The following is a 24,729-nucleotide window of genomic DNA, read 5'->3' as shown; positions in this document are numbered from 1 at the left end:
GGATCTGGAGAAGCAGTATCAATTTTTTCTAAAATACTTTCAAAATCAGCATATATAACAAATGGATGTTTAATCTTTTTCTTTTCATCTTTGAATGTGATCTTTGAGCCTTCTTTAGGCATGTTGATTACCGTTGATTTATGTTCGCCACAATAATTTGAATGTTTATCTAATCTTTCTTGTGAATTGAAGAAGTTAAGACAACGCAAACAAATATATATTTTATTTGTTCTCTTACAGACTTGTGGTTTTATTAATTTAGCAATATTTTTAATGTATGTATAATGTGAATTTTCGTCTGAATTAAAATATAGAAGATTAATATGAGTTTGTTTACAATTGCCAGAAAGCTTTAAAACCTGAATGTTGTTTGTTTCTGTTAGACCATAAACATTAACTGATAAATTATTCATCTTTTCAAATTTAGGAATGTCATTTAAAGTCATTGGAAACTTTAGATCTTTCATATTTAATGTATTCTCATATTTTTTATAATGAGATACTCTTTCATCATGAAAATGTGGAGGATGTAAGTGTGCTAAAATAGACCAGAGAAAACATTTATTGTCTTTATTTTTGATATTGATAACTGCTTTTCTATTTTTGATAACACTGGGTAAATCAATGTAAGAAGAAGCTTTTAGAGGATCTGATTTAAGAATATGAATGTCTATGTAAATAATTTCTCCTATAGTGAATCCACTTCCTACGAGTGAATTACCCACACTTTCCTCTTGTTTAATAAGTTCACCATAGACTCCTGATGTTTTAAAATCTTGATATGAAGAAATAAAGTGTGGCTCTGTTCTCATGTATGGTTTAAATATTTCTCCTGTATCCCTTGTCATTTCAAATTTTATTCCCATATAAAATTTAAGTGGTTTCATTTCTTTTAGTGTTTTTTCAATCAACGTTTGAACAGCAGGTTTAACTATTTCTACAGCTTCAACTATAGACTCTGGTGTAGGAGATTTGAATTTAAAGATTCGAATCCTGATATGTCCTTTGAATGCTCCATCAGTATTTTTAATAGTGATTAAATTTGACAAGTGTTTGTTTGTTTTAAGATGGGCTTTGAACCCCTTCTTTAGGATATCTCTATTACAGTGAATACAATTTTTTTTGTTCTTAGGAAATGGTGATAATTGATTTAGAATGTTGTATGTATGTTTTGCGGTGAGAATATGTTGTTTATAATATTTTACTTCCTTCTCGCAAGTATCACAATAAACCATATTTATAGGTGAACAATCTTGTGAGATTTTAACACTCATTTAACTATGAATCTTTCCTTAAAGCCACGCACATTTGGCACCAAGCCAACTTTTAATCTGACTCAGAACTTTGAGATTCAAGGAAGCTTGAGAAATCACTCGTTGTGTCATCATCAATAAAGCTTGACTCATATTCATCATTTGAGTATAAGCTATCAGAATCATACTCAGAGTCATCAATAAAGCTACTCTCATAACTATCATTTGAGCACAAACTATTAGTATCATAACTATCATCTGTGTTCAATGAAATACTATCATCACCATCATCCAAGTTCAATGAAATAGTAAAATCTTCACTGCTGTATTGACTCATATTTATAGGGCAACAAAGAGTTTATTGTATCCAAAATTAGTTTATTTATTTTTTCATTAAGAACTGTTAATTGATCTGGATTTAATATTTCCATTGTTAATTTAAAAAGATCATTATCAAGCTTAGTATATCTTGGTGGCATTCCATCTCGATTATGATCAGAATCTTCAGAGTCATCCGAATCTTCAGAGTCATCCGAATCTTCAGAGTTAGATGAATCCTCTGAGTCAGATGAATCTTCAATTATTGATGGGCATTCTTCTTCAGAGTCATATTTTTTAAAAACACTTAATAATTTAAACCCAAAGATAACTCTTCTTCCATTATGTCTTTTGCAAAGATAATCTATTTTCATTTCACCCTCAAAATCACAACAAATTTTCATAGTATTCAAGTTAACATATGGGAGTATTTTTTCAAAATCAACAGCATTCTCAATATCTCGTCTATAAAACTCGGGAGCAAATTTTTTATAGAATGTTGTTTCACTATATTCTTTTTCTTCATCTTCAAGCAAATCATAAACCTTTTTAAGCTGATCAATTAATTATTGAATCAACACTGATTAATTTATTATTCCTCATCCTAAATTTAATTCTACCATTATTCCAACTAAACGAATCTATTGATTCATCTTCAATGCGGTAATCAAGTAGGGAGTCAGTTTTTCCATGATTACAAAGAACTCCGCTAAGAGATTCAATTGTGTCTTGGATTGTTCGCACCATTTATATATGAAAACTTTACTTAAACTAAATTACATTTCCATCGAGCCCAATAATTTTTCTTTCAATATCCTTTTGGATAATAATATTTTTTACATTAAAAGTTATCTTCAAATAATCTTTAATTATAATTGACCTAAATGTCATCTCCCCGGTTATGATTTTATTATTAACATCAATATCTGTTTTATTAAAAAATATACATACATCTCCTTTACTTGAGTTGATGGTCTTATCATTAAGTTCCAAAGAAGTGGTGTCCAATTTTTCACCAATCTTTTCATAAATAGCCATTAGAAGGGGGGAGACATGATCCAAATGGACTTTTATCGATTTTTTAGCTGGAATAGAAAATCCGCGGCCTTTAAACATAATTGATGGACTAATATTATCATTTAATTCGGGATAAACCCAAAAATTACCATATTTATCTTTGTTCAACTTTACATCTTTGACACAATCAATAGAACCTTCGGTAATAGATTGAAATTGGTCTTTTGTGTTGTGAAACATTGTATTTATTAATGAATAAACTTGCGTTTAGTTTAAGTAAAAATTTACTATATAAATATGATAAGTTCTGAAGGATATTTAGAATTTCCAGACTCTCCATATGATAAATTAGAGAATTGTCCGGCTTGTGATAGAATAGGGCTTAATGATGAGGATTCATATAAACAATGTTTATTCTGTGATTATATTCTAATTAATGATAATAAGAAATATAAAAAAACATATAACTCTTTTAAATTAGAACCAAAAATGAATTACTTTACAAGATTAATAAGAGAGATGAATGTTAAGCATTATGGTGATAATACACCATTTCTTACAAGGAAAGAGACTCTTTGTATTGAGGAAATGTATAAGGGTTTAATGATATTTATTATTCAAAATAATTTTAATGGAAATGTTAATACAAGATACTACATAAATAAAATAATGAATTATTTTGAAATTAAACCAGAACTCAGGATAAAATATAGAGTTTCTAAAATAGCTCAAAAAAAGTTGGATGACTTGTTTTCCAAATATATAAATGAATGATTTTTTACCCGTTTGGGAAAATAAGATAAAATTTAATAACCATAAAAACATTCCAAATTCATTGAGATGTCTAATAGTTGGTTCAAGCGGATGTGGGAAAACCTGTTTACTTTTAAAGATGCTCCTTGGTCCTAATTTTTTAGATTATGATAATTTAATAATTTTTACAAAGTCAAGTTTTCAACCCGAGTATCAACTACTCTCACAGGGTTTTAATGCAGGTCTTAAAAAGGAAGACATTATCGGTTTATTTAAACTTCAAAACAAACTAAATGATTATAATATTGAAGATATAATACAATTATTTTGTGATACACAGAAATCAAAATCGAAACCAAAACCCATAACTTGTATTCTCAGTGATAATACGGATGATATACCTTCACCTCAAGATTTAGATAAATCAAAAAAGAACCTCGTCATCTTTGATGATTGTGTTAATGAGAGAAACCAAACAGTAATGGACAGCTACTATACAAGAGGGAGACATTCTTCTTGTAATTGTATTTATCTTAGTCAGTCATATTTTCAACTCCCTCGACGCTCAATAAGAAACAATGCTTTTATTTTATTTAAGTTAAATTCAATAGATGTAAATAATTTTTGGAGAGATAATTGCTCTACGTTATGTAGTAAAAAAGAATTTGAAAATTATATGAAACACACGATTGGAAAATATAAATATATTGTTGTGAAACAAGATGAGATACTAAATGATATTTTTCAATAAATAAATACAGAAAATGAATACTGAAGAAAGAGAAAGAAAGTTTAAGGAACATCAACAATTAGTTTCAAAAGTTGTTAAACAACAGGAAGAGATAAAGAAGAAACGGAGACAGAAACTAACTGGTGAAGAAGCCTTTGAAAGAAAACAAGAGAAATTCTTTAAACCACTTTTGAAAACTCAACACTCACCTACAGTTCCCACAGTAGAATTTACTCCGAAAAAACTTCAAATGCTCAAAGATTTTAGTCAGATAACAAAACAAGAACTTGGTGAATTAGAATATGATGACGAGGGATTATTTCGGAAACTTGAGGAGGTAAATCAACCCCCTAATTATGTTGTGGAAGCTCTTCAAAACAATGAATATTCGGCGGGTTCAAAAACCAGAGCAGGTCTCATTCCAACAGAAGAACCAGCAGTGTTTCATCTTGTGGAAGAAAAGGTATTGATATTTAATGATGAATTGATGTTCTTGAGTTCTACTCAACCAAATGTTAAATTAACTCCAAGATTAATGTTTCTTCTAACAAACCCCGGATTCAGCGGTTCAAAATATTTTGAGGAACCACTTGATATGGAAAGAGAGGAAGATAGGGTATATATTGAGTTGTTAAATGCACTTGATTATGGAGTTTCTGTTGCTGGTAAAAGTAAGAAGAATGAGAAGGAGAAACATATTATTGATGCTTTAAGTAAGCTTGGTTCGGGTGTTAGTTTTCTTCCAAATGACCCATCACAATTAGTTAATAGGCTATTATTGTTGTTAGGTAGTAAGAAGGCTGGAAACAACAATTGTTTTAATGAATCCTCAGCCATTTTAGATCAGTTGATGAATATGAAAATAATTAATAAATGTCAATACAAAGATATTTTATTAGATATTAAATAAGATGAGAAGCACAATTCTTAGTTTTAATTTCACAACGAGCGATTACACAGCTTCATTCCCTTACCCACTACAACTTGACCCCCTTACCTCATATGAGGCATCTTTATTGTCGATGGAAACTTATAATACCTTGTTTAATATCACAGAGAAAAACAACAAGTTTAGTTATAATCCAGGAAGTGGATATAAAACTATAACCGTTTCACCTGGAGCTTACGAGATTTCTCAAATATCTTCAGAAGTCTCTCGCCTTATGAAAGAAAAAGGTGATGAACCAAAAAATATTGTAATAGATATTCAAAAACACACTTCAAAATCAACTATTAAACTTAAAAATAATTATAAAGTTGATTTCACGATTGAAAATTCGTTTAGAGAGCTATTGGGTTTCTCTTCAAAAAAGATTGAAAATAACGGGACGTTTTACAGTGATAATGTTATCCAAATATCCTCCGGTATAAATTCAGTATTAATTCATTGTGATTTGATTGATGGTGCTTATAACGATGGAATAAGAACAAATACAATATTTTCATTCAGTGCATACTCAACCCCGATTGGTTATAAATTTAATATGGAACCAAAAAATCTTGTCTATTTACCTGTGTCAGGAAAAACCATATACAGAGTAAATTTTAGGATAACCGACCAAGATAATCGTATGATATCCTTTAATGATGAAATTATATCCATCAGAATTCACCTACGTGAAGTTTTTCAATAAATAAATAATGGTTATTGTGAGAAAACACGAGTTGGGAAAATATAAAATAATTACAGGGGAGGGCATGTTCCTTTCACCAGACTATACAAGGTATGTGGGTAGAGGATACTATAAACCTAAGAGACAACGAGGTGTAGGTCATCAATTTCGAAATAAAGGAGATGGGATAATTGATACTCTAATGGGTATTGGTTCAACCATCCTTAAACATAAAGACCTAATTGGTTCAACTGCTTCTGCCGTGGGCTCCGTTGCGGGTGCTATAAAGAGTATAAAAGATGCTCAAAAGGAGTCTCATAAATTACAAGCAATCAAAGAAATAAACTAGAACGGGCACTCGGTAGAGCGCATACCTTCGCCGCAGCTACTGTTCTGTACTTGGCATGGGAGTGTATGCGATGTGAAACTTTATGTGAAATGCGATCGATTTTTAAAAATCAGAATTTGAGCAAATCTGTTTCATTCGTCTGTTAATATGCCTCCCCGATTGACAAATCTGCAATTTGAATTTCATTTGAGGTTGAAATGATTGCGGGAGATCGCGTTATAGTGATGACGTCTTGGATGGACATCCTCTTCTTCAGTCGCTCATAACTTTGAGTGAAATACGATCGAGTTAAAAATAGTCAGAATTTGAGCAAATCTGTTTCATTCGTTTGTTAATATGCCTCATCTCTTGACAAATCTGCAATTATAATTTTTTTTGAGGTTGAAATGATCGCGGGAGATTGCGTTATAGTGATGACGTCCTGGATGGACATCTTCTTCTTCAGTCGCGCATAACTTTGAGTGAAATACGATCGAGTTAAAAATAGTCAGAATTTGAGCAAATCTGTTTCATTCGTTTGTTAATATGCCTCATCTATTGTCAAATCTGCAATTATAATTTTTTTTGAGGTTGAAATGATCGCGGGAGATCGCGTTATAGTGATGACGTCCTGGATGGACATCTTCTTCTTCAGTCGCTCATAACTTTGAGTGAAATACGATCGAGTTAAAAATAGTCAGAATTTGAGCAAATCTGTTTCCCAAAATCTAATCAAATGTGTCCCGTATAATAACCAATCATCCCACCAAATTTCATGCAATTCGGTTGAATACTTTTTGAGTTATGCGATTAACATACACACACACAGACATACAAATAAATACACAGCGATCAAAACATAACCTTCCGCTTTTGCGAAGGTAAAAAAGGTAAAACTCAACTATCTTCACAAGAACGACAAAAAATCATTAAAATACTTGGGTCAGGGTTTCAACAATTTTAATGCTATATAAATACAAGTATGGAAGCGATTGATAGTATCTATGATTTGGATGATACGATTATCATTTCAAACTCCACTAAAAAGGAAGACTATTTTAAGGTAAATGCTATAACAGGAACAGACTGGAATTCAAACGGAACAAAAAGTTTTGAAATAAATAATCAACAAACTTACTTGAATATAGCTGATAGTTTCTTGCTGTGTAAATTTAAATTCACTAAGGCTGCGAATAATACTAATGCTACACTCGTAAATGATTTCTTCTGGAAAATGTTTGACAGTGTCCGCCTGTATATTGGAACACAAGAGGTTGAAGCGGTTGATTATGTCTCTGCTACATCTGAAATGATGAAATTTACACTATATTCGTTTAGTGATAGAATGGGTAAGGGAGCTGTTGAAGGTTTTATTCCTGATATGTCAACGGGTACAAACGCAGACCCTGGTTATAGTCAAAGGAAGTCAATGTATAATGATGACGCAAAAGCTGAGAATAGTTTTACCGTAGCAGTACCTCTGAAAGGTATATTTGGATTTTGTGATTATGATAAAGTTTTGTATGGGCTTAAAATTAGATTTCAACTACAAAGGAATGATAATGTAAATAGATTGCTTTTTGGGGATGAAAATGCTTTTGGAGAAAATAATAAATTTGTTATTAATGATTTGTGTTGGTATATCAGTGAATATACTCCTAATCTTAAAACGGAAGAGATGTTAAATAGAAGACTTAACTCAAAGAAACCGCTAAATGTATCATACCTTAAAAGAAGATGTCAACACGTTAAACTGGAACACACTACCTACACTTGGAATTTGGGTGTTCTTCAAGGAAAGCCACGATACCTCTGGCTCATTTTTAAAAAACCAGATGGAGAGGACGGTACTAATAAGAATAATGCCCTGAGTGATAATGCTAAGGTGAAACAACTTCGGGTTTCTCTTGATGGCACATTTTATCCGCGAGATAGATTGGAAATTGATTGGGAAAAAAATGATTATGCGGAAGCCTACAAGTCCTACCAAAAGGTGTGTGAAAGTAATGGTAATAATGATCCTATTTTGGATATGGTTGCGTTTCAAAAACTTTATACAATCTACGCAATTGACCTGAGTTCTCAAAAGGAAACTATAAAGTCTAATCGAGTGGATACTTCTCTATACATTGAAAGAGGGGAGAGTGAAGAGGTTAATGCATATTGTTTGCTTTTGGAGGAAACAGAATTACAGATTAATACAGATAATGGTGTTATGATTAATATCACATAGGTTTTTTCTCATAAATAAATGGTTGGGGTATATGTTAATCAAATCAATCTTAATAAATTAACATCTTGTATTCAAAATCAAAAGCCTTGTATTATTAATGTTAATACAATTCAAAGAAAAGGAGCTGTAAGAATTGATGTTTTACTCACACACACACAAGTAAAAACACTAAATGATGTTGGATCACTTAAAATTAAAATGACGAAACCTATGTTAAAGAAATATTCAATAGACGAGTCAAGAGGAGGATTTCTCCCGTTTCTAATTCCTTTATTTGCTGGTTTAAGTGCGGCGGGAGCATTGACTGGTGGTATTTCAGCAGCGGTAAAAACTGCTAACGAAAGGAAGGCACAACTAAAAGCTCAAAAATAATTGGAAAGACATAACAAGGAGTTGGAGAAACAAATTAGTGGAAGTGGTGTAATTGTAGATTTTGCTCAAAAACTTGAAAGTCTACCTGATAAAGCTAGATTGTTGGTTGGAGATATGCTTTCCTCTATCGCTCAAGCGGGTGTTAAACTAACTAAACGGGGTAATGGATTGTATCTTTCTCATAAATAAATGGATAAATGGTTTAAACAATTTGGAAAGAATACAACGTCAAATATAGAACTAGCTAAGTATTGTAAAACACTAAAAATTGATAATGTGGTTATTTGTATGAGAGATGAATTAATACATATAAATAAGAATACAAAGAATATTATTATGAATTTAGACACACAGAATGGTTCTCATTGGGTTTGTATTCATAATAGTCAGGATAAATATTATTTTGATAGTTATGGTATGCCACCACCTGTTGAAGTAATACAATTCTTACAGAATGGTGTTTATCAAACATTTCAAGTTCAAGAAATTAATTCTAAATGTTGTGGTCAATTATGTTTATATGTATTATTTCAACTCAACAATAATGAAAATTTTTATGATATCATTTTTTATCTAATATAAATGACCTATGTTGGAAAAGATGGTTCTATCTTTGGAAAATCCTCTCAGGATATTGATTTATCAAATTATTATACAAAGGCACAGGCTGAACGACAAAAATATAGTGTAAGTAAAAATATTAATATGAAGAATACTTATAAATTAATCAATTATCCAAACCCTACAGATGCGAATGACTTGATTAGATTCAGTGATTTATCACAATATATATCTTTAAAGAAAACAGCACGTTTTGTGAAACAAGTAAAATTTACAACCACAACACCTGGTTATACTGACCATACACCTTTCCTCATTGAATTTAACTACCTGCTTACAATTAAATTTTATAAAGAAGGACATTTAGTTAATATGCGAATTAATAAATGGGGGTATGATATGCCTGATTTAGGGTATAATTGGTCTTTTTCAATAAACATAGAAGACCTACATGATTTAAATCAGTCTCGTAAAGAAGAATATTATCCACTTGGTGAAGATAAGGATTTATGTGGAAGTACAATTAGTAAACAACAAATACGTGATTTTAAGAAAATAAAAATATATGATAGTATAGCGATGGTTCGCATGACAAAGAAGGAAGGTAATGAGATAAGGATAGAAAGCCGAGGAATACAAACCGATTTGGTAGTGGGAAGATGGGGTGGTATTATCTGTCATAATATTAATCTCACATATATTTCTGATACATAAATGGCAGGAAGAAGACTACAAGAGAATTATAATTTTTGTATTCAAGGATACCTACAAGAAAAGGGTGCTCGGTATTACATACCTTATGATTTGGAGCATATACATGGGAATTTTGTCATAAAAAACTGGCCTTATACTGATATTGTTAAACCCACAAATAGAGACTTGTTTAAAATATTAAATAAAAATGAACTTCTCAAAGTTATGAAATATAAAACTCTTTTAGAAATCGTCAACAAATCTTATTGGTATCCTATTATGAGAAAAATAATTATAGATACAAGAATATCTCAAAATCCAGATGAGTATATGTATAATATTCTTTGGGGTTTAAACTCAAGGGTAGCAAGGGATGAGGAAGGAGTTGAAGAAGAGAAGGAGAAAAGAGAGAAAAGAGAGAAGGAGGAGAGGGAACAAAGAGAGAGGGGGGAGAGGGAGATGGAAATCAGAGCGATTCAAAAAAGAGTGGATGTATTACAGCAAGAAGATAAATCTCAACTCACCGAAGAGGAAAATAAAGAAAGAATGAATGCTGTGAAAATATTGATATCAAAAATTGCTAAGATAAATGAGGAAGGAGTTAAAGAAGAGAAGGAGGAAAGAGAGAAAAAGGAGAAGGAGGAAAGGGAGAAAAAGGAGGAGGAGAGGGAGGAAAGGGAGAAAAGAGAGAAAAAGGAGAAGGAGGAAAGGGAGAAAAAGGAGGAGGAGAGGGAGAAAAGAGAGAAGGAGGAGAGGGAGCAAAGAGAGAGGGAGGAAAAATATAAAAAGATGGAAATCAGTGAGATTAATAAAAGATTGAAGGTATTACAGCAAATAAATCAAACTCAACGCACTGAGGAGGAAAATAAAGAAATGAGAAGTCTAATGAAAATATTATTTTCAAGAATAACGACGTCAATGTCTTCAGTTTCAGGGAGGAGATTTAAATGAGAAAGTGGGGATAAAGAAGAAGAAGAAGGAAAAGATTATGTGGTTGATGATGTCGGTGTAATTGACTTTAGTTAGTTTTATTTGTAAATAAATGGAGGAGAGAGTGAAGGCATTCCTTAGGATTCTTTATGTTTTAAAAATCAAGATTGAAATGTATATGTTGAAAACCAAAAAGGTTTTGATACTCTGTCGGAATTTTTCTGATAAATAAATATGAGTTATTGTCTCAAATGTAAAAAGAAAACTAAATCTAAAAATATCTCTTATGTTAAAGCTAAAAATAATAGAGTTTGTCAAAAAGGAATATGTCAAGTGTGTGGCTCTAAAAAGTGCCAATTCATCTCTCCTAAAAGAGGAGGAGACATACAAAAGTTTCTGTCAGGAAGTAAATTTACAACAACTGGAATTCCAGGGGAATTACACCTTCCAGGGTATTCTTTCTGTGGTCCAGGAACAAACTTGGATAAAAGATTAGATGAGGCTAACAATCCTAAACCTTGGTCTAAACCTACAAATAGGGTTGATGAAGTGTGTATGAAGCATGATATTGCTTATGGGGATACCACTACGTTGACTGAAAAACATAAAGCCGACAGCGAAATGTTGTATAATTTGTCTTTGATACAAAATCCAACGTTGAGAGAGAAAGTTGATAGGTTTATTGTGAGAAATTTGATAAATGCTAAATTGAAACTTGGTCTTGGTTATTCCTCAAAAAACTATTAGGCTCTAATGATGTCATCAAGACTGAGGAGCTTTTGGCTGAAGAATTACACAAACCTATAATCACAAAGTTTAAAAGAAGGAAGGTTTATTCTAAATACACCGACCACATATGGTCCGCTGATTTAATTGAATTGAATAATGACAGGGGATACAGGTATGCTTTAACCGTTATTGATTTGAGGAGTAGATTTGCCTGGGTTGTCCCTTTAAAAAATAAAAGGGGTGATACTTTAATGTTAGCCTTTAAGCGAATATTTGATCGGGATAAAAGGAAACCAAAGAAGTTATGGACTGATGAGGGAACAGAGTTCTATAACAAAATATTCATGAAATTTCTTAAGGGGAAGGGTATTAAATTATACAGCACCTTTAATGAAGGAAAGGCAGTTGTTATTGAGCGTTTTAATCGTACTTTAAAAGAGAAATTATATAAAAAATTCACACAACTCAGTTCTCAAAAATGGGTGTATTTAATTCAGGATATTGTAGATAATTACAATAATACAGTTCATTCATCAACAAAATCAAAACCATCAGAAACATTTACAAAATTAGAATATGAAAAGGAGATAAATTTGAGAAAGCCCAAGTTCAAAGTTGGTGATATTGTAAGGATATACAAATGGAAAAGCCATTTTGAGAAAGGTTATACACAAAAATGGACTAATGAATTATTTATAATTGTTGATGTAATGGCTACAAACCCTTGGACTTACAAATTAAATGATATAAATCGAGAAGAAATCTTGGGTTCATTTTACTCGCAAGAATTACAAAAAACAAAGCTAATAATTCATTAAACAACATTTCTATTCACCCCACCCAGATTAGCTAATTTAATTAGTGGTAATAAAAAAATAAATTAAATAAATAAAAATCATAAGCCACACCCACACAGACCACGCCCACACAGACCCCGCCCACACAGACCACACCCATCATCCCCCCACCCTCCGTGCACCCCCACCCTTGACCCTTCACCCCCCTCATCCCACCCCACCTTCCCCACACACACAAGGGGAGGGGAGGGGTGGGATGAGGGGGGTGAAGGGTCTTTGGCAGGGGTGCACCTCCCCGTTCCCTCCTTTATTCTCTTTTTGTAATTAATAATTAAATAATTGTAAACAAAACAAATATATATAAATAATAGTGAAAACATTAAAAGCTTCATATTACTAAAACATTTTCCTTGAGGTATTATACATTCAACTTCTTCCCAGCACAAGTCATCAATTTGTTCCCAGCACAAGTCAAAGACAGCAGATGTGTTGAGTTTTTGAATCTCTTCCTGAAGACAAGAGGACAAGAGGGGAGAGAAAATATTACACACACACACATACACACATACACACACACACACACACATACACAAGGATATGAGGATATTGGGATACATACCTCTAAAAAATCGAGCTTTGTGTTCAAGTGGTCGAGTTGAAAATTTAGGGTACCACATGTTGACGGGAAATAACCACTCTTTGGAAAATCAAAAGCATCCCACTCAAAGCCGTGGTTGTGGTTGTGGTCATCTGTTGATGGTGTTATATTCTTTCAAAAAAGAAAGAAAAAACGTTAATAATTTCTCCTAAAAGATACATTGTATTGACAATGAATAAATAAATGACAGCTCGCGTTTAATGGTACCAATCAGAGAAATGAATAATTAATTACCTGAGACAAACTCCGATGGTGATCATCTTCTAAGAACGGTGAAACATCGAATTCATTCAATCTGTGAGGCAGGTCGCTCCAACCAGTGTTCAATTCGTTGTAAACCTCTTGTGGAACAACTTGAAACTCTGCCAAGACCAGGTCATTTTGAAAACCTGAATTGCTGTAATAAAAAAAAATATCATGAGTCATATAAATTTAAATTAATCACATACAAAGCTCACATCACCAGTTTAATTCTGAATGAAACTTACCAAAGTCCTGGTGAGTATTCTTCATCAGAGTAGAGAGTGAAATAAGACATGTTGATGCTCATGTTCTTCGGTTCGTAATGATAAAAACAGCACGGCAACACGACCTTTATAATGACCAAAATGTATTTTCGGGAACAGAACTCAGCTTTAACATTTCGAGGAAACAGGAAATAAGACAATGAAAACTTTCTGGGAAGTTATCCAAGTCAGTGAAACAACGTCATTTCTCAAAAGCGAATAATTAATTTTAAAAGGGTTTGAGTATGGTGATGGAAGTTGGAGGAGAATTAAATTATTTCCCACGCATAAACAAATATTTGTAGGGTCGATGTTTGAGTGGGTTATATTCACCAGATGATATTAAGAGTAAAAGGTTAAAAGGTCCATAAGGTCAGAAGGATCCCACAACTTTCCAGTTGGGACTTGTGTGTATGTGTGAATCCCATCCCTAGCTCAATTAAAATATATTCATTATGTATTAGCCCAAGTAGATTAATTGACTCATGGTCCAAAAGGATCACAGGTTCACACTAGAGATCTGTGAACCCCTATCCCTCACACATACACATAAGTTAAACCCCAACTAAAGTTGGGGTTAAACTTTTGTGTATGTGTGAGTCATAATAATATACAACCCCCAACCCAATCCCATCCCTAGCTTAATTAAAATATATTCATTATGTATTAGCCCAAGTAGATTAATTGACTCATGATTCATAAGGTCAAAAGGCCCATAGAGTCTTTTGGATTAATAGGGGTGTTTTCCCAAATAGGGGTAAACGACATTAGATAGGGATTTCCCATGTTAAACGGGCTGTCCCAGAAGCAACATTATTACCCTACTTGTGTTAGTGTTGAAAAACCACTTTTGCACTTGTATTAGTGTGGAAAAACCACTTTTTGCACTTGTGATAGTGTTGAAAAACCACTTTTCGCACTTTTGTTCGTGTTGAAAAACCACTTTTCGCACATGTGTTGGTGCAGGAAACCACTTTTACACTTGTATTAGTGTGGCAAAACCACTTTTGCACTTGTATTAGTGTGGAAAACACACTTTTTGCACTTGTGATAGTGTTGAAAAACCACATTTCGCACTTGTGTTAGTGTTGAAAAACCACTTTTCGCACTTGTGTTGGTGCAGGAAACCACTTTTGCACTTGTATTAGTGTGGAAAACCACTTTTGCACTTGTATTAGTGTGGAAAAAACCACTTTTCGCACTTGTGACAGTGTTGAAAACCCACTTTTCGCACATGAGTTAGTGAAGGAAACCACTTTTCGCACTTGTGTTGGTGCAGGAAACCACTTTTGCACTTGTATTAGTGTGGAAAAAACACTTTTTGCACTTGTGATAGTGTTGAAAAACCACTTTTCGCATTTGTGTTAGTGTTGAAAAACCACTTTTCGCACTTGTGTTGGTGCAGGAAACCACTTTTGCACTTGTATTAGTGTGGAAAAACCACTTTTCGCACTTGTGTTAGTGTTGAAAAACCACTTTTCGCACTTGTGTTAGTGTTGAAAAACCACTTTTCACACTTGTGTTGGTGCAGGAAACCACTTTTGCACTTGTATTAGTGTGGAAAAACCACTTCTCGCACTTGTGTTAGTGTTGAAAAACCACTTTTCGCACTTGTGTTGGTGCAGGCAACCACTTTTGCACTTGTATTAGTGTGGAAAAACCACTTTTCGCACTTGTGTTAGTGTTGAAAAACCACTTTTCGCACTGGTGTTGGTGAAGGAAACCACTTTTCGCACTTGTGATAGTGTTGAAAAACCACTTTTCATGCTTGTGTTAGTGTTGAAAAACCACTTTTTGCACTTGTGTTGGTGCAGGAAACCACTTTTGCACTTATATTAGTGTGGAAAAACCACTTTTCGCACTTGTGTTAGTGTTGAAAAACCACTTTTCGCACTTGTGTTTGTGTTGAAAAACCACTTTTCGCACTTGTGTTGGTGCAGGAAACCACTTTTGCACTTGTGTTAGTGTTGAAAAACCACTTTTCGCACTGGTGTTGGATGAAGGAAACCACTTTCGCACTGGTGTTAGTGTTGAAAAACCACTTTTCGCACTTGTGTTGGTGCAGGAAACAACTTTTGCACTTGAATTAGTGTGGAAAAAACACTTTTTGCACTTGTGATAATGTTGAAAAACAACTTTTCGCACTTGTGTTATTGTTGAAAAACCACTTTTCGCACTTGTGTTGGTGCAGGAAACCACTTTTGCACTTGTATTAGTGTGGAAAAAACACTTTTTGCACTTGTGATAGTGTTGAAAAACCACTTTTCGCACTTGTGTTAGTGTTGAAAAAACACTTTTCGCACTTGTGTTGGTGCAGGAAACCACTTTTGCACTTGTATTAGTGTGGAAAAACCACTTTTCGCACTTGTGTTAGTGTTGAAAAACCACTTTTCGCACTTGTGTTAGCTTTGAAAAACCACTTTTCGCACTTGTGTTAGTGAAGGAAACCACTTTTCGCACTTGTGTTACTGTTGAAACCCCACTTTTCGCACTTGTGTTAGTGTTGAAAATCCACTTTTCGCACTTGTGTTGGTGCAGGAAATCACTTTTGCACTTGTATTAGTGTGGAAAAAACACTTTTTGCACTTGTGATAGTGTTGAAAAACCACTTTTTGCACTTGTGTTAGTGTTGAAAAACCACTTTTCGCACTTGTGTTGGTGCAGGAAACCACTTTTGCACTTGTATTAGTGTGGAAAAAAACACTTTTCGCACTTGTGTTAGTGTTGAAAAACCACTTTTTGCGCTTGTGTTAGTGTTGAAAAACCACTTTTCGCACTTGTGTTGGTGCAGGAAACCACTTTTGCACTTGTATTAGTGTGGAAAAACCACTTTTCGCACTTGTGTTAGTGTTGAAAAACCACTTTCTGCGCTTGTGTTAGTGTTGAAAAACCACTTTTCGCACTTGTGTTGGTGCAGGAAACCACTTTTGCACTTGTATTAGTGTTGAAAAACCACTTTTCGCACTTGTGTTGGTGCAGGAAACCACTTTTCGCACTTGTGTTGGTGCAGGAAACCACTTTTGCACTTGCGTTAGTGTTGAAAAACCACTTTTCCCACTTGTGTTAGTGTTGAAAAACCACTTTTCGCACTTGTGTTAGTGAAGGAAACCACTTTTCGCACTTGTGTTAGTGTTGAAAACCCACTTTTCGCACTTGTGTTAGTGTTGAAAAACCACTTTTCGCACTTGTGTTGGTTCAGGAAACCACTTTTGCACTTGAATTAGTGTGGAAAAAACTCTTTTTGCACTTGTGATAGTGTTGAAAAACCACTTTTCGCACTTGTGTTAGTGTTGAAAAACCACTTTTCGCACTTGTGTTGGTGCAGGAAACCACTTTTGCACTTGTATAAGGGTGGAAAACCACTTTTTGCACTTGTGATAGTGTTGAAAAACCACTTTTTGCACTTGTGTTAGTGTTGAAAAACCACTTTTCGCACTTGTGTTAGTGTTGAAAAACCACTTTTGCACTTGTATTAGTGTGGAAAAACCACTTTTTGCACTTGTGATAGTGTTGAAAAACCACTTTTCGCACTTTTGTTCGTGTTGAAAAACCACTTTTCGCACATGTGTTGGTGCAGGAAACCACTTTTACACTTGTATTAGTGTGGCAAAACCACTTTTGCACTTGTATTAGTGTGGAAAACACACTTTTTGCACTTGTGATAGTGTTGAAAAACCACATTTCGCACTTGTGTTAGTGTTGAAAAACCACTTTTCGCACTTGTGTTGGTGCAGGAAACCACTTTTGCACTTGTATTAGTGTGGAAAACCACTTTTGCACTTGTATTAGTGTGGAAAAAACCACTTTTCGCACTTGTGACAGTGTTGAAAACCCACTTTTCGCACATGAGTTAGTGAAGGAAACCACTTTTCGCACTTGTGTTGGTGCAGGAAACCACTTTTGCACTTGTATTAGTGTGGAAAAAACACTTTTTGCACTTGTGATAGTGTTGAAAAACCACTTTTCGCGCTTGTGTTAGTGTTGAAAAACCACTTTTTGCACTTGTGTTGGTGCAGGAAACCACTTTTGCACTTATATTAGTGTGGAAAAACCACTTTTCGCACTTGTGTTAGTGTTGAAAAACCACTTTTCGCACTTGTGTTTGTGTTGAAAAACCACTTTTCGCACTTGTGTTGGTGCAGGAAACCACTTTTGTACTTGTGTTAGTGTTAAAAACCACTTTTCGCACTGGTGTTGGTGAAGGAAACCACTTTCGCACTGGTGTTAGTGTTGAAAAACCACTTTTCGCACTTGTGTTGGTGCAGGAAACAACTTTTGCACTTGAATTAGTGTGGAAAAAACACTTTTTGCACTTGTGATAGTGTTGAAAAACAACTTTTCGCACTTGTGTTAGTGTTGAAAAACCACTTTTCGCACTTGTGTTGGTGCAGGAAACCACTTTTGCACTTGTATTAGTGTGGAAAAAACACTTTTTGCACTTGTGATAGTGTTGAAAAACCACTTTTCGCACTTGTGTTAGTGTTGAAAAAACATTTTTCGCACTTGTGTTGGTGCAGGAAACCACTTTTGCACTTGTATTAGTGTGGAAAAACCACTTTTTGCACTTGTGTTAGTGTTGAAAAACCACTTTTCGCACTTGTGTTAGTTTTGAAAAACCACTTTTCGCACTTGTGTTAGTGAAGGCAACCACTTTTCGCACTTGTGTTACTGTTGAAAACCCACTTTTCGCACTTGTGTTAGTGTTGAAAAACCACTTTTCGCACTTGTGTTAGTGTTGAAATACCACTTTTCGCACTTGTGTTCATGCAGGAAACCACTTTTGCACTTCTATTAGTGTGGATAAAACTCTTTTTGCACTTGTGATAGTGTTGAAAAACCACTTTTCGCACTTGTGTTAGTGTTGATAAACCACTTTTCGCACTTGTGTTGGTGCAGGAAACCACTTTTGCACTTGTATTAGTGTGGAAATCCACTTTTGCACTTGTATTAGTGTGGAAAAACCACTTTTCGCACTTGTGATAGTGTTGAAAACCCACTTTTCGCACATGTGTTAGTGAAGGAAACCACTTTTCGCACTTGTGTTGGTGCAGGAAACCACTTTTGCACTTGTATTAGTGTGGAAAAAACACTTTTTGCACTTGTGATAGTGTTGAAAAACCACTTTTCGTGCTTGTGTTAGTGTTGAAAAACCACTTTTTGCACTTGTGTTGGTGCAAGAAACCACTTTTGCACTTATATTAGTGTGGAAAAAACCACTTTTCGCACTTGTGTTAGTTTTGAAAAACCACTTTTCGCACTTGTGTTAGTGTTGAAAAACCACTTTTCGCACTTCTGTTCGTGCAGGAAACCACTTTTGCACTTGTGTTAGTGTTGAAAAACCACTTTTCGCACTGGTGTTGGTGAAGGAAACCACTTTCGCACTTGTGTTAGTGTTGAAAAACCACTTTTCGCACTTGTGTTGGTGCAGGAAACCACTTTTGCACTTGTATTAGTGTGGAAAAACCACTTTTCGCACTTGTGTTAGTGTTGAAAAACCACATTTCGCACTTGTGTTAGTGTTGAAAAACCACTTTTCGCACTTGTGTTGGTGCAGGAAACCACTTTTGCACTTGTATTAGTGTGGAAAAACCACTTTTCGCACTTGTGTTAGTGGTGAAAAACCACTTTTCGCACTGGTGTTGGTGAAGGAAACCACTTTTCGCACTTGTGTTAGTGTTGAAAACCCACTTTTCGCACATGTGTTAGTGAAGGAAACCACTTTTCGCACTTGTGTTGGTGCAGGAAACCACTTTTGCACTTGTATTAGTGTGGAAAAAACACTTTTTGCACTTGTGATAGTGTTGAAAAACCACTTTTCGCACTTGTGTTAGTGTTGAAAAACCACATTTCGCACTTGTGTTGGTGCAGGAAACCACTTTTGCACTTGTATTAGTGTGGAAAAAACAATTTTTGCACTTGTGATAGTGTTGAAAAACCACTTTTCGCACTTGTGTTAGTGTTGAAAAACCACTTTTTGTTGGTGCAAGAAACCACTTTTGCACTTGTATTAGTGTGGAAAAACCACTTTTCGCACTTGTGTTAGTGTTGAAAAACCACTTTTCGCACTTGTGTTAGTGTTGAAAAACCACTTTTCGCACTTGTGTTAGTGAAGGAAACCACTTTTCGCACTTGTGTTAGTGTTGAAAAACCACTTTTCGCACTTGTGTTAGTGTTGAAAAACCACTTTTCGCACTTGTGTTGGTGCAGGAAACCACTTTTGCACTTGTATTAGTGTGGAAAAACCACTTTTGCACTTGTATTAGTGTGGAAAAACCACTTTTCGCACTTGTGATAGTGTTGAAAACCCACTTTTCGCACATGTGTTGGTGAAGGAAACCACTTTTCGCACTTGTGTTAGTGTTGAAAACCCACTTTTCGCACTTGTGTTGGTGCAGGAAACCACTTTTGCACTTGTGTTAGTGTTGAAAAACCACTTTTCACACTGGTGTTGGTGAATGAAACCACTTTTCGCACTTGTGTTCGTGTTGAAAACCCACTTTTCGCACATGTGTTAGTGAAGGAAACCACTTTTCACACTTGTGTTAGTGTTGAAAAACCACTTTTCGCAATTGTGTTAGTGTTGAAAAACCACTTTTCGCACTTGTGTTAGTGTTGAAAAACCACTTTCCGCACTTGTGTTGGTGCAGGAAACCACTTTTGCACTTGTATTAGTGTGGAAAACCACTTTTGCACTTGTATTAGTGTGGAAAAACCACTTTTTGCACTTGTGATAGTGTTGAAAACCCACTTTTCGCACATGAGTTAGTGAAGGAAACCACTTTTCGCACTTGTGTTGGTGCAGGAAACCACTTTTGCACTTGTATTAGTGTGGAAAAAACACTTTTTGCACTTGTGATAGTGTTGAAAAACCACTTTTCGCGCTTGTGTTAGTGTTGAAAAACCACTTTTTGCACTTGTGTTGGTGCAGGAAACCACTTTTGCACTTATATTAGTGTGGAAAAACCACTTTTCGCACTTGTGTTAGTGTTGAAAAACCACTTTTCGCACTTGTGTTGGTGCAGGAAACCACTTTTGCACTTGTATTAGTGTGGAAAAAACACTTTTTGCACTTGTGATAGTGTTGAAAAACCACTTTTCGCGCTTGTGTTAGTGTTGAAAAACCACTTTTCGCACTTGAGTTAGTGTTGAAAAACCACTTTTCGCAATTGTGTTAGTGAAGGAAACAACTTTTGCACTTGTATTAGTGTGGAAAAACCACTTTTCGCACTTGCGTTAGTGTTGAAAAACCACTTTTCGCACTTGTGTTAGTGTTGAAAAACCACTTTTCGCACTTGTGTTAGTGAAGGAAACAACTTTTCGCACTTGTGTTAGTGTTGAAAACCCACTTTTCGCACTTGTGTTAGTGTTGAAAAACCACTTTTCGCACTTGTGTTGGTGCAGGAAACCACTTTTGCACTTGTATTAGTGTGGAAAAAACACTTTTTGCACTTGTGATAGTGTTGAAAAACCACTTTTCGCACTTGTGTTAGTGTTGAAAAACCACTTTTCGCACTTGTGTTGGTGCAGGAAACCACTTTTGCACTTGTATTAGTGTGGAAAAAACACTTTTTGCACTTGTGATAGTGTTGAAAAACCACTTTTCGCACTTGTGTTAGTGTTGAAAAACCACTTTTCGCACTTGCGTTGGTGCAGGAGACCACTTTTGCACTTGTATTAGTGTGGAAAAACCACTTTTCGCACTTGTGTTAGTGTTGAAAAACCACTTTTCGCACTTGAGTTAGTGTTGAAAAACCACTTTTCGCAATTGTGTTAGTGTTGAAAAACCACTTTTCGCACTTGTGTTAGTGTTGAAAAACCACTTTTCGCACTTGTGTTAGTGTTGAAAAACCACATTTCGCACTTGTGTTGGTGCAGGAAACCACTTTTGCACTTGTATTAGTGTGGAAAAACCACTTTTCGCACTTGCGTTAGTGTTGAAAAACCACTTTTCGCACTTGTGTTAGTGTTGAAAAACCACTTTTCGCACTTGTGTTAGTGAAGGAAACAACTTTTCGCACTTGTGTTAGTGTTGAAAACCCACTTTTCGCACTTGTGTTAGTGTTGAAAAACCACTTTTCGCACTTGTGTTGGTGCAGGAAACCACTTTTGCACTTGTATTAGTGTGGAAAAAACACTTTTTGCACTTGTGATAGTGTTGAAAAACCACTTTTCGCACTTGTGTTAGTGTTGAAAAACCACTTTTCGCACTTGTGTTGGTGCAGGAAACCACTTTTGCACTTGTATTAGTGTGGAAAAAACACTTTTTGCACTTGTGATAGTGTTGAAAAACCACTTTTCGCACTTGTGTTAGTGTTGAAAAACCACTTTTCGCACTTGCGTTTGTGCAGGAGACCACTTTTGCACTTGTATTAGTGTGGAAAAACCACTTTTCGCACTTGTGTTAGTGTTGAAAAACCACTTTTCGCACTTGTGTTAGTGTTGAAAAACCACTTTTCACACTTGTGTTGGTGCAGGAAACCACTTTTGCACTTGTATTAGTGTGGAAAAACCACTTCTCGCACTTGTGTTAGTGTTGAAAAACCACTTTTCGCACTTGTGTTGGTGCAGGCAACCACTTTTGCACTTGTATTAGTGTGGAAAAACCACTTTTCGCACTTGTGTTAGTGTTGAAAAACCACTTTTCGCACTGGTGTTGGTGAAGGAAACCACTTTTCGCACTTGTGATAGTGTTGAAAAACCACTTTTCACGCTTGTGTTAGTGTTGAAAAACCACTTTTTGCACTTGTGTTGGTGCAGGAAACCACTTTTGCACTTATATTAGTGTGGAAAAACCACTTTTCGCACTTGTGTTAGTGTTGAAAAACCACTTTTCGCACTTGTGTTTGTGTTGAAAAACCACTTTTCGCACTTGTGTTGGTGCAGGAAACCACTTTTGCACTTGTGTTAATGTTGAAAAACCACTTTTCGCACTGGTGTTGGATGAAGGAAACCACTTTCGCATTGGTGTTAGTGTTGAAAAACCACTTTTCGCACTTGTGTTGGTGCAGGAAACAACTTTTGCACTTGAATTAGTGTGGAAAAACCACTTTTTGCACTTGTGATAATGTTGAAAAACAACTTTTCGCACTTGTGTTATTGTTGAAAAACCACTTTTCGCACTTGTGTTGGTGCAGGAAACCACTTTTGCACTTGTATTAGTGTGGAAAAAACACTTTTTGCACTTGTGATAGTGTTGAAAAACCACTTTTCGCACTTGTGTTAGTGTTGAAAAAACACTTTTCGCACTTGTGTTGGTGCAGGAAACCACTTTTGCACTTGTATTAGTGTGGAAAAACCACTTTTCGCACTTGTGTTAGTGTTGAAAAACCACTTTTCGCACTTGTGTTAGTTTTGAAAAACCACTTTTCGCACTTGTGTTAGTGAAGGAAACCACTTTTCGCACTTGTGTTACTGTTGAAAACCCACTTTTCGCACTTGTGTTAGTGTTGAAAATCCACTTTTCGCACTTGTGTTGGTGCAGGAAACCACTTTTGCACTTGTATTAGTGTGGAAAAAACACTTTTTGCACTTGTGATAGTGTTGAAAAACCACTTTTTGCACTTGTGTTAGTGTTGAAAAACCACTTTTCGCACTTGTGTTGGTGCAGGAAACCACTTTTGCACTTGTATTAGTGTGGAAAAAAACACTTTTCGCACTTGTGTTAGTGTTGAAAAACCACTTTTTGCGCTTGTGTTAGTGTTGAAAAACCACTTTTCGCACTTGTGTTGGTGCAGGAAACCACTTTTGCACTTGTATTAGTGTGGAAAAACCACTTTTCGCACTTGTGTTATTGTTGAAAAACCACTTTCTGCGCTTGTGTTAGTGTTGAAAAACCACTTTTCGCACTTGTGTTGGTGCAGGAAACCACTTTTGCACTTGTATTAGTGTTGAAAAACCACTTTTCGCACTTGTGTTGGTGCAGGAAACCACTTTTCGCACTTGTGTTGGTGCAGGAAACCACTTTTGCACTTGCGTTAGTGTTGAAAAACCACTTTTCCCACTTGTGTTAGTGTTGAAAAACCACTTTTCGCACTTGTGTTAGTGAAGGAAACCACTTTTCGCACTTGTGTTAGTGTTGAAAACCCACTTTTCGCACTTGTGTTAGTGTTGAAAAACCACTTTTCGCACTTGTGTTGGTGCAGGAAACCACTTTTGCACTTGAATTAGTGTGGAAAAAACTCTTTTTGCACTTGTGATAGTGTTGAAAAACCACTTTTCGCACTTGTGTTAGTGTTGAAAAACCACTTTTCGCACTTGTGTTGGTGCAGGAAACCACTTTTGCACTTGTATAAGGGTGGAAAAACCACTTTTTGCACTTGTGATAGTGTTGAAAAACCACTTTTTGCACTTGTGTTAGTGTTGAAAAACCACTTTTCGCACTTGTGTTAGTAGGGAGATAATGGGGCTTCCAGGACACCCATGTATTTAGATGGGACTTTTTCCCAAACTGCCCATTTTTCCCCCGATTACCGCGACACGCCCTTCTCCTTTTACATGTAAGTGAATGGGGGAGTCCTTACTTACCCTCCAAGGACCACGCGACATTCAAAATTCCTCATTGATCCTATGAATATTTGCTCATTTTCTAATTTTTTAAACAACTCCATTCTCTTATGGAACTCATCCCCATCTAGGATATTGATAAACTTTGCATGAAGTACCTTTCTCTGTGCGTTTATAAAATGATATGTTTCACGGAGGGACCTGGTCTGTCCTCCTCCCGATCCACATACCATTTTAAAATTATAATATTTATTATCCGGTTGATAACCATCAAAGTTCTCACTCCACTCTAATATATTTTTCTTCCCGCCCTCCATTACCCCACTTAACAAATGAATACGTTTATCAGTCTTGAGGATCTTCTGACCAGTGATCCTCTCAACCTCTCGGATCTGGTATTTCTCACATTCATTATGTTTTCCATTTATATACCAAGGTTGATTACACCTCCACTCTTTAGTCTGGTTGGTACTTGGTTCTATCATTTATATAATAGTAAAAAAGGAGGCGGTAGCCCTTAAAATCCCTAACCCCATTAACTTATCACTTATGTATATCTTATCACTTATATACTTATATATCCATAAGGGAGACTATCAATTCCATTTTCTAAAATAAACCTCTTATCATCAAAAGCCCCCAATGCTTTCTTATTCATCTCTTCTGAATATAATTGATGTTTATAACTTCTTATTCCATTAATCTTTCTAAACTCTTCTTTCTTTGTTGTTAAAC

At 35.1% G+C, this 24,729-nt stretch overlaps 1 protein-coding gene across 1 annotated transcript; it reads right to left on the bottom strand.

Moving 5' to 3' along the window:
- Positions 1 to 1,570: 1,570 nt before the first annotated feature.
- LOC144889108 (uncharacterized) lies at positions 1,571 to 13,861 on the bottom strand. The gene is made up of 5 exons (XM_078768992.1): positions 13,474 to 13,861; positions 13,220 to 13,382; positions 12,947 to 13,096; positions 12,549 to 12,836; positions 1,571 to 2,125 (listed from the first exon to the last, which is right to left on the bottom strand). The coding sequence occupies exons 1-5, from the start codon at positions 13,533 to 13,535 to the stop codon at positions 1,571 to 1,573; spliced, it is 1,218 nt and encodes a 405-aa protein (XP_078625118.1). The 5' UTR covers positions 13,536 to 13,861.
- Positions 13,862 to 24,729: the final 10,868 nt, after the last annotated feature.

This window comes from Myxine glutinosa, unplaced genomic scaffold, assembly GCF_964187855.1.
Source record: "Myxine glutinosa unplaced genomic scaffold, kmMyxGlut1.1 SCAFFOLD_826, whole genome shotgun sequence".
Classification (NCBI taxonomy): domain Eukaryota; kingdom Metazoa; phylum Chordata; class Myxini; order Myxiniformes; family Myxinidae; genus Myxine; species Myxine glutinosa.
The sequence above is the reverse complement of the archived record's forward strand: the minus strand, read 5'-3'. Positions and strand labels throughout refer to the sequence as shown.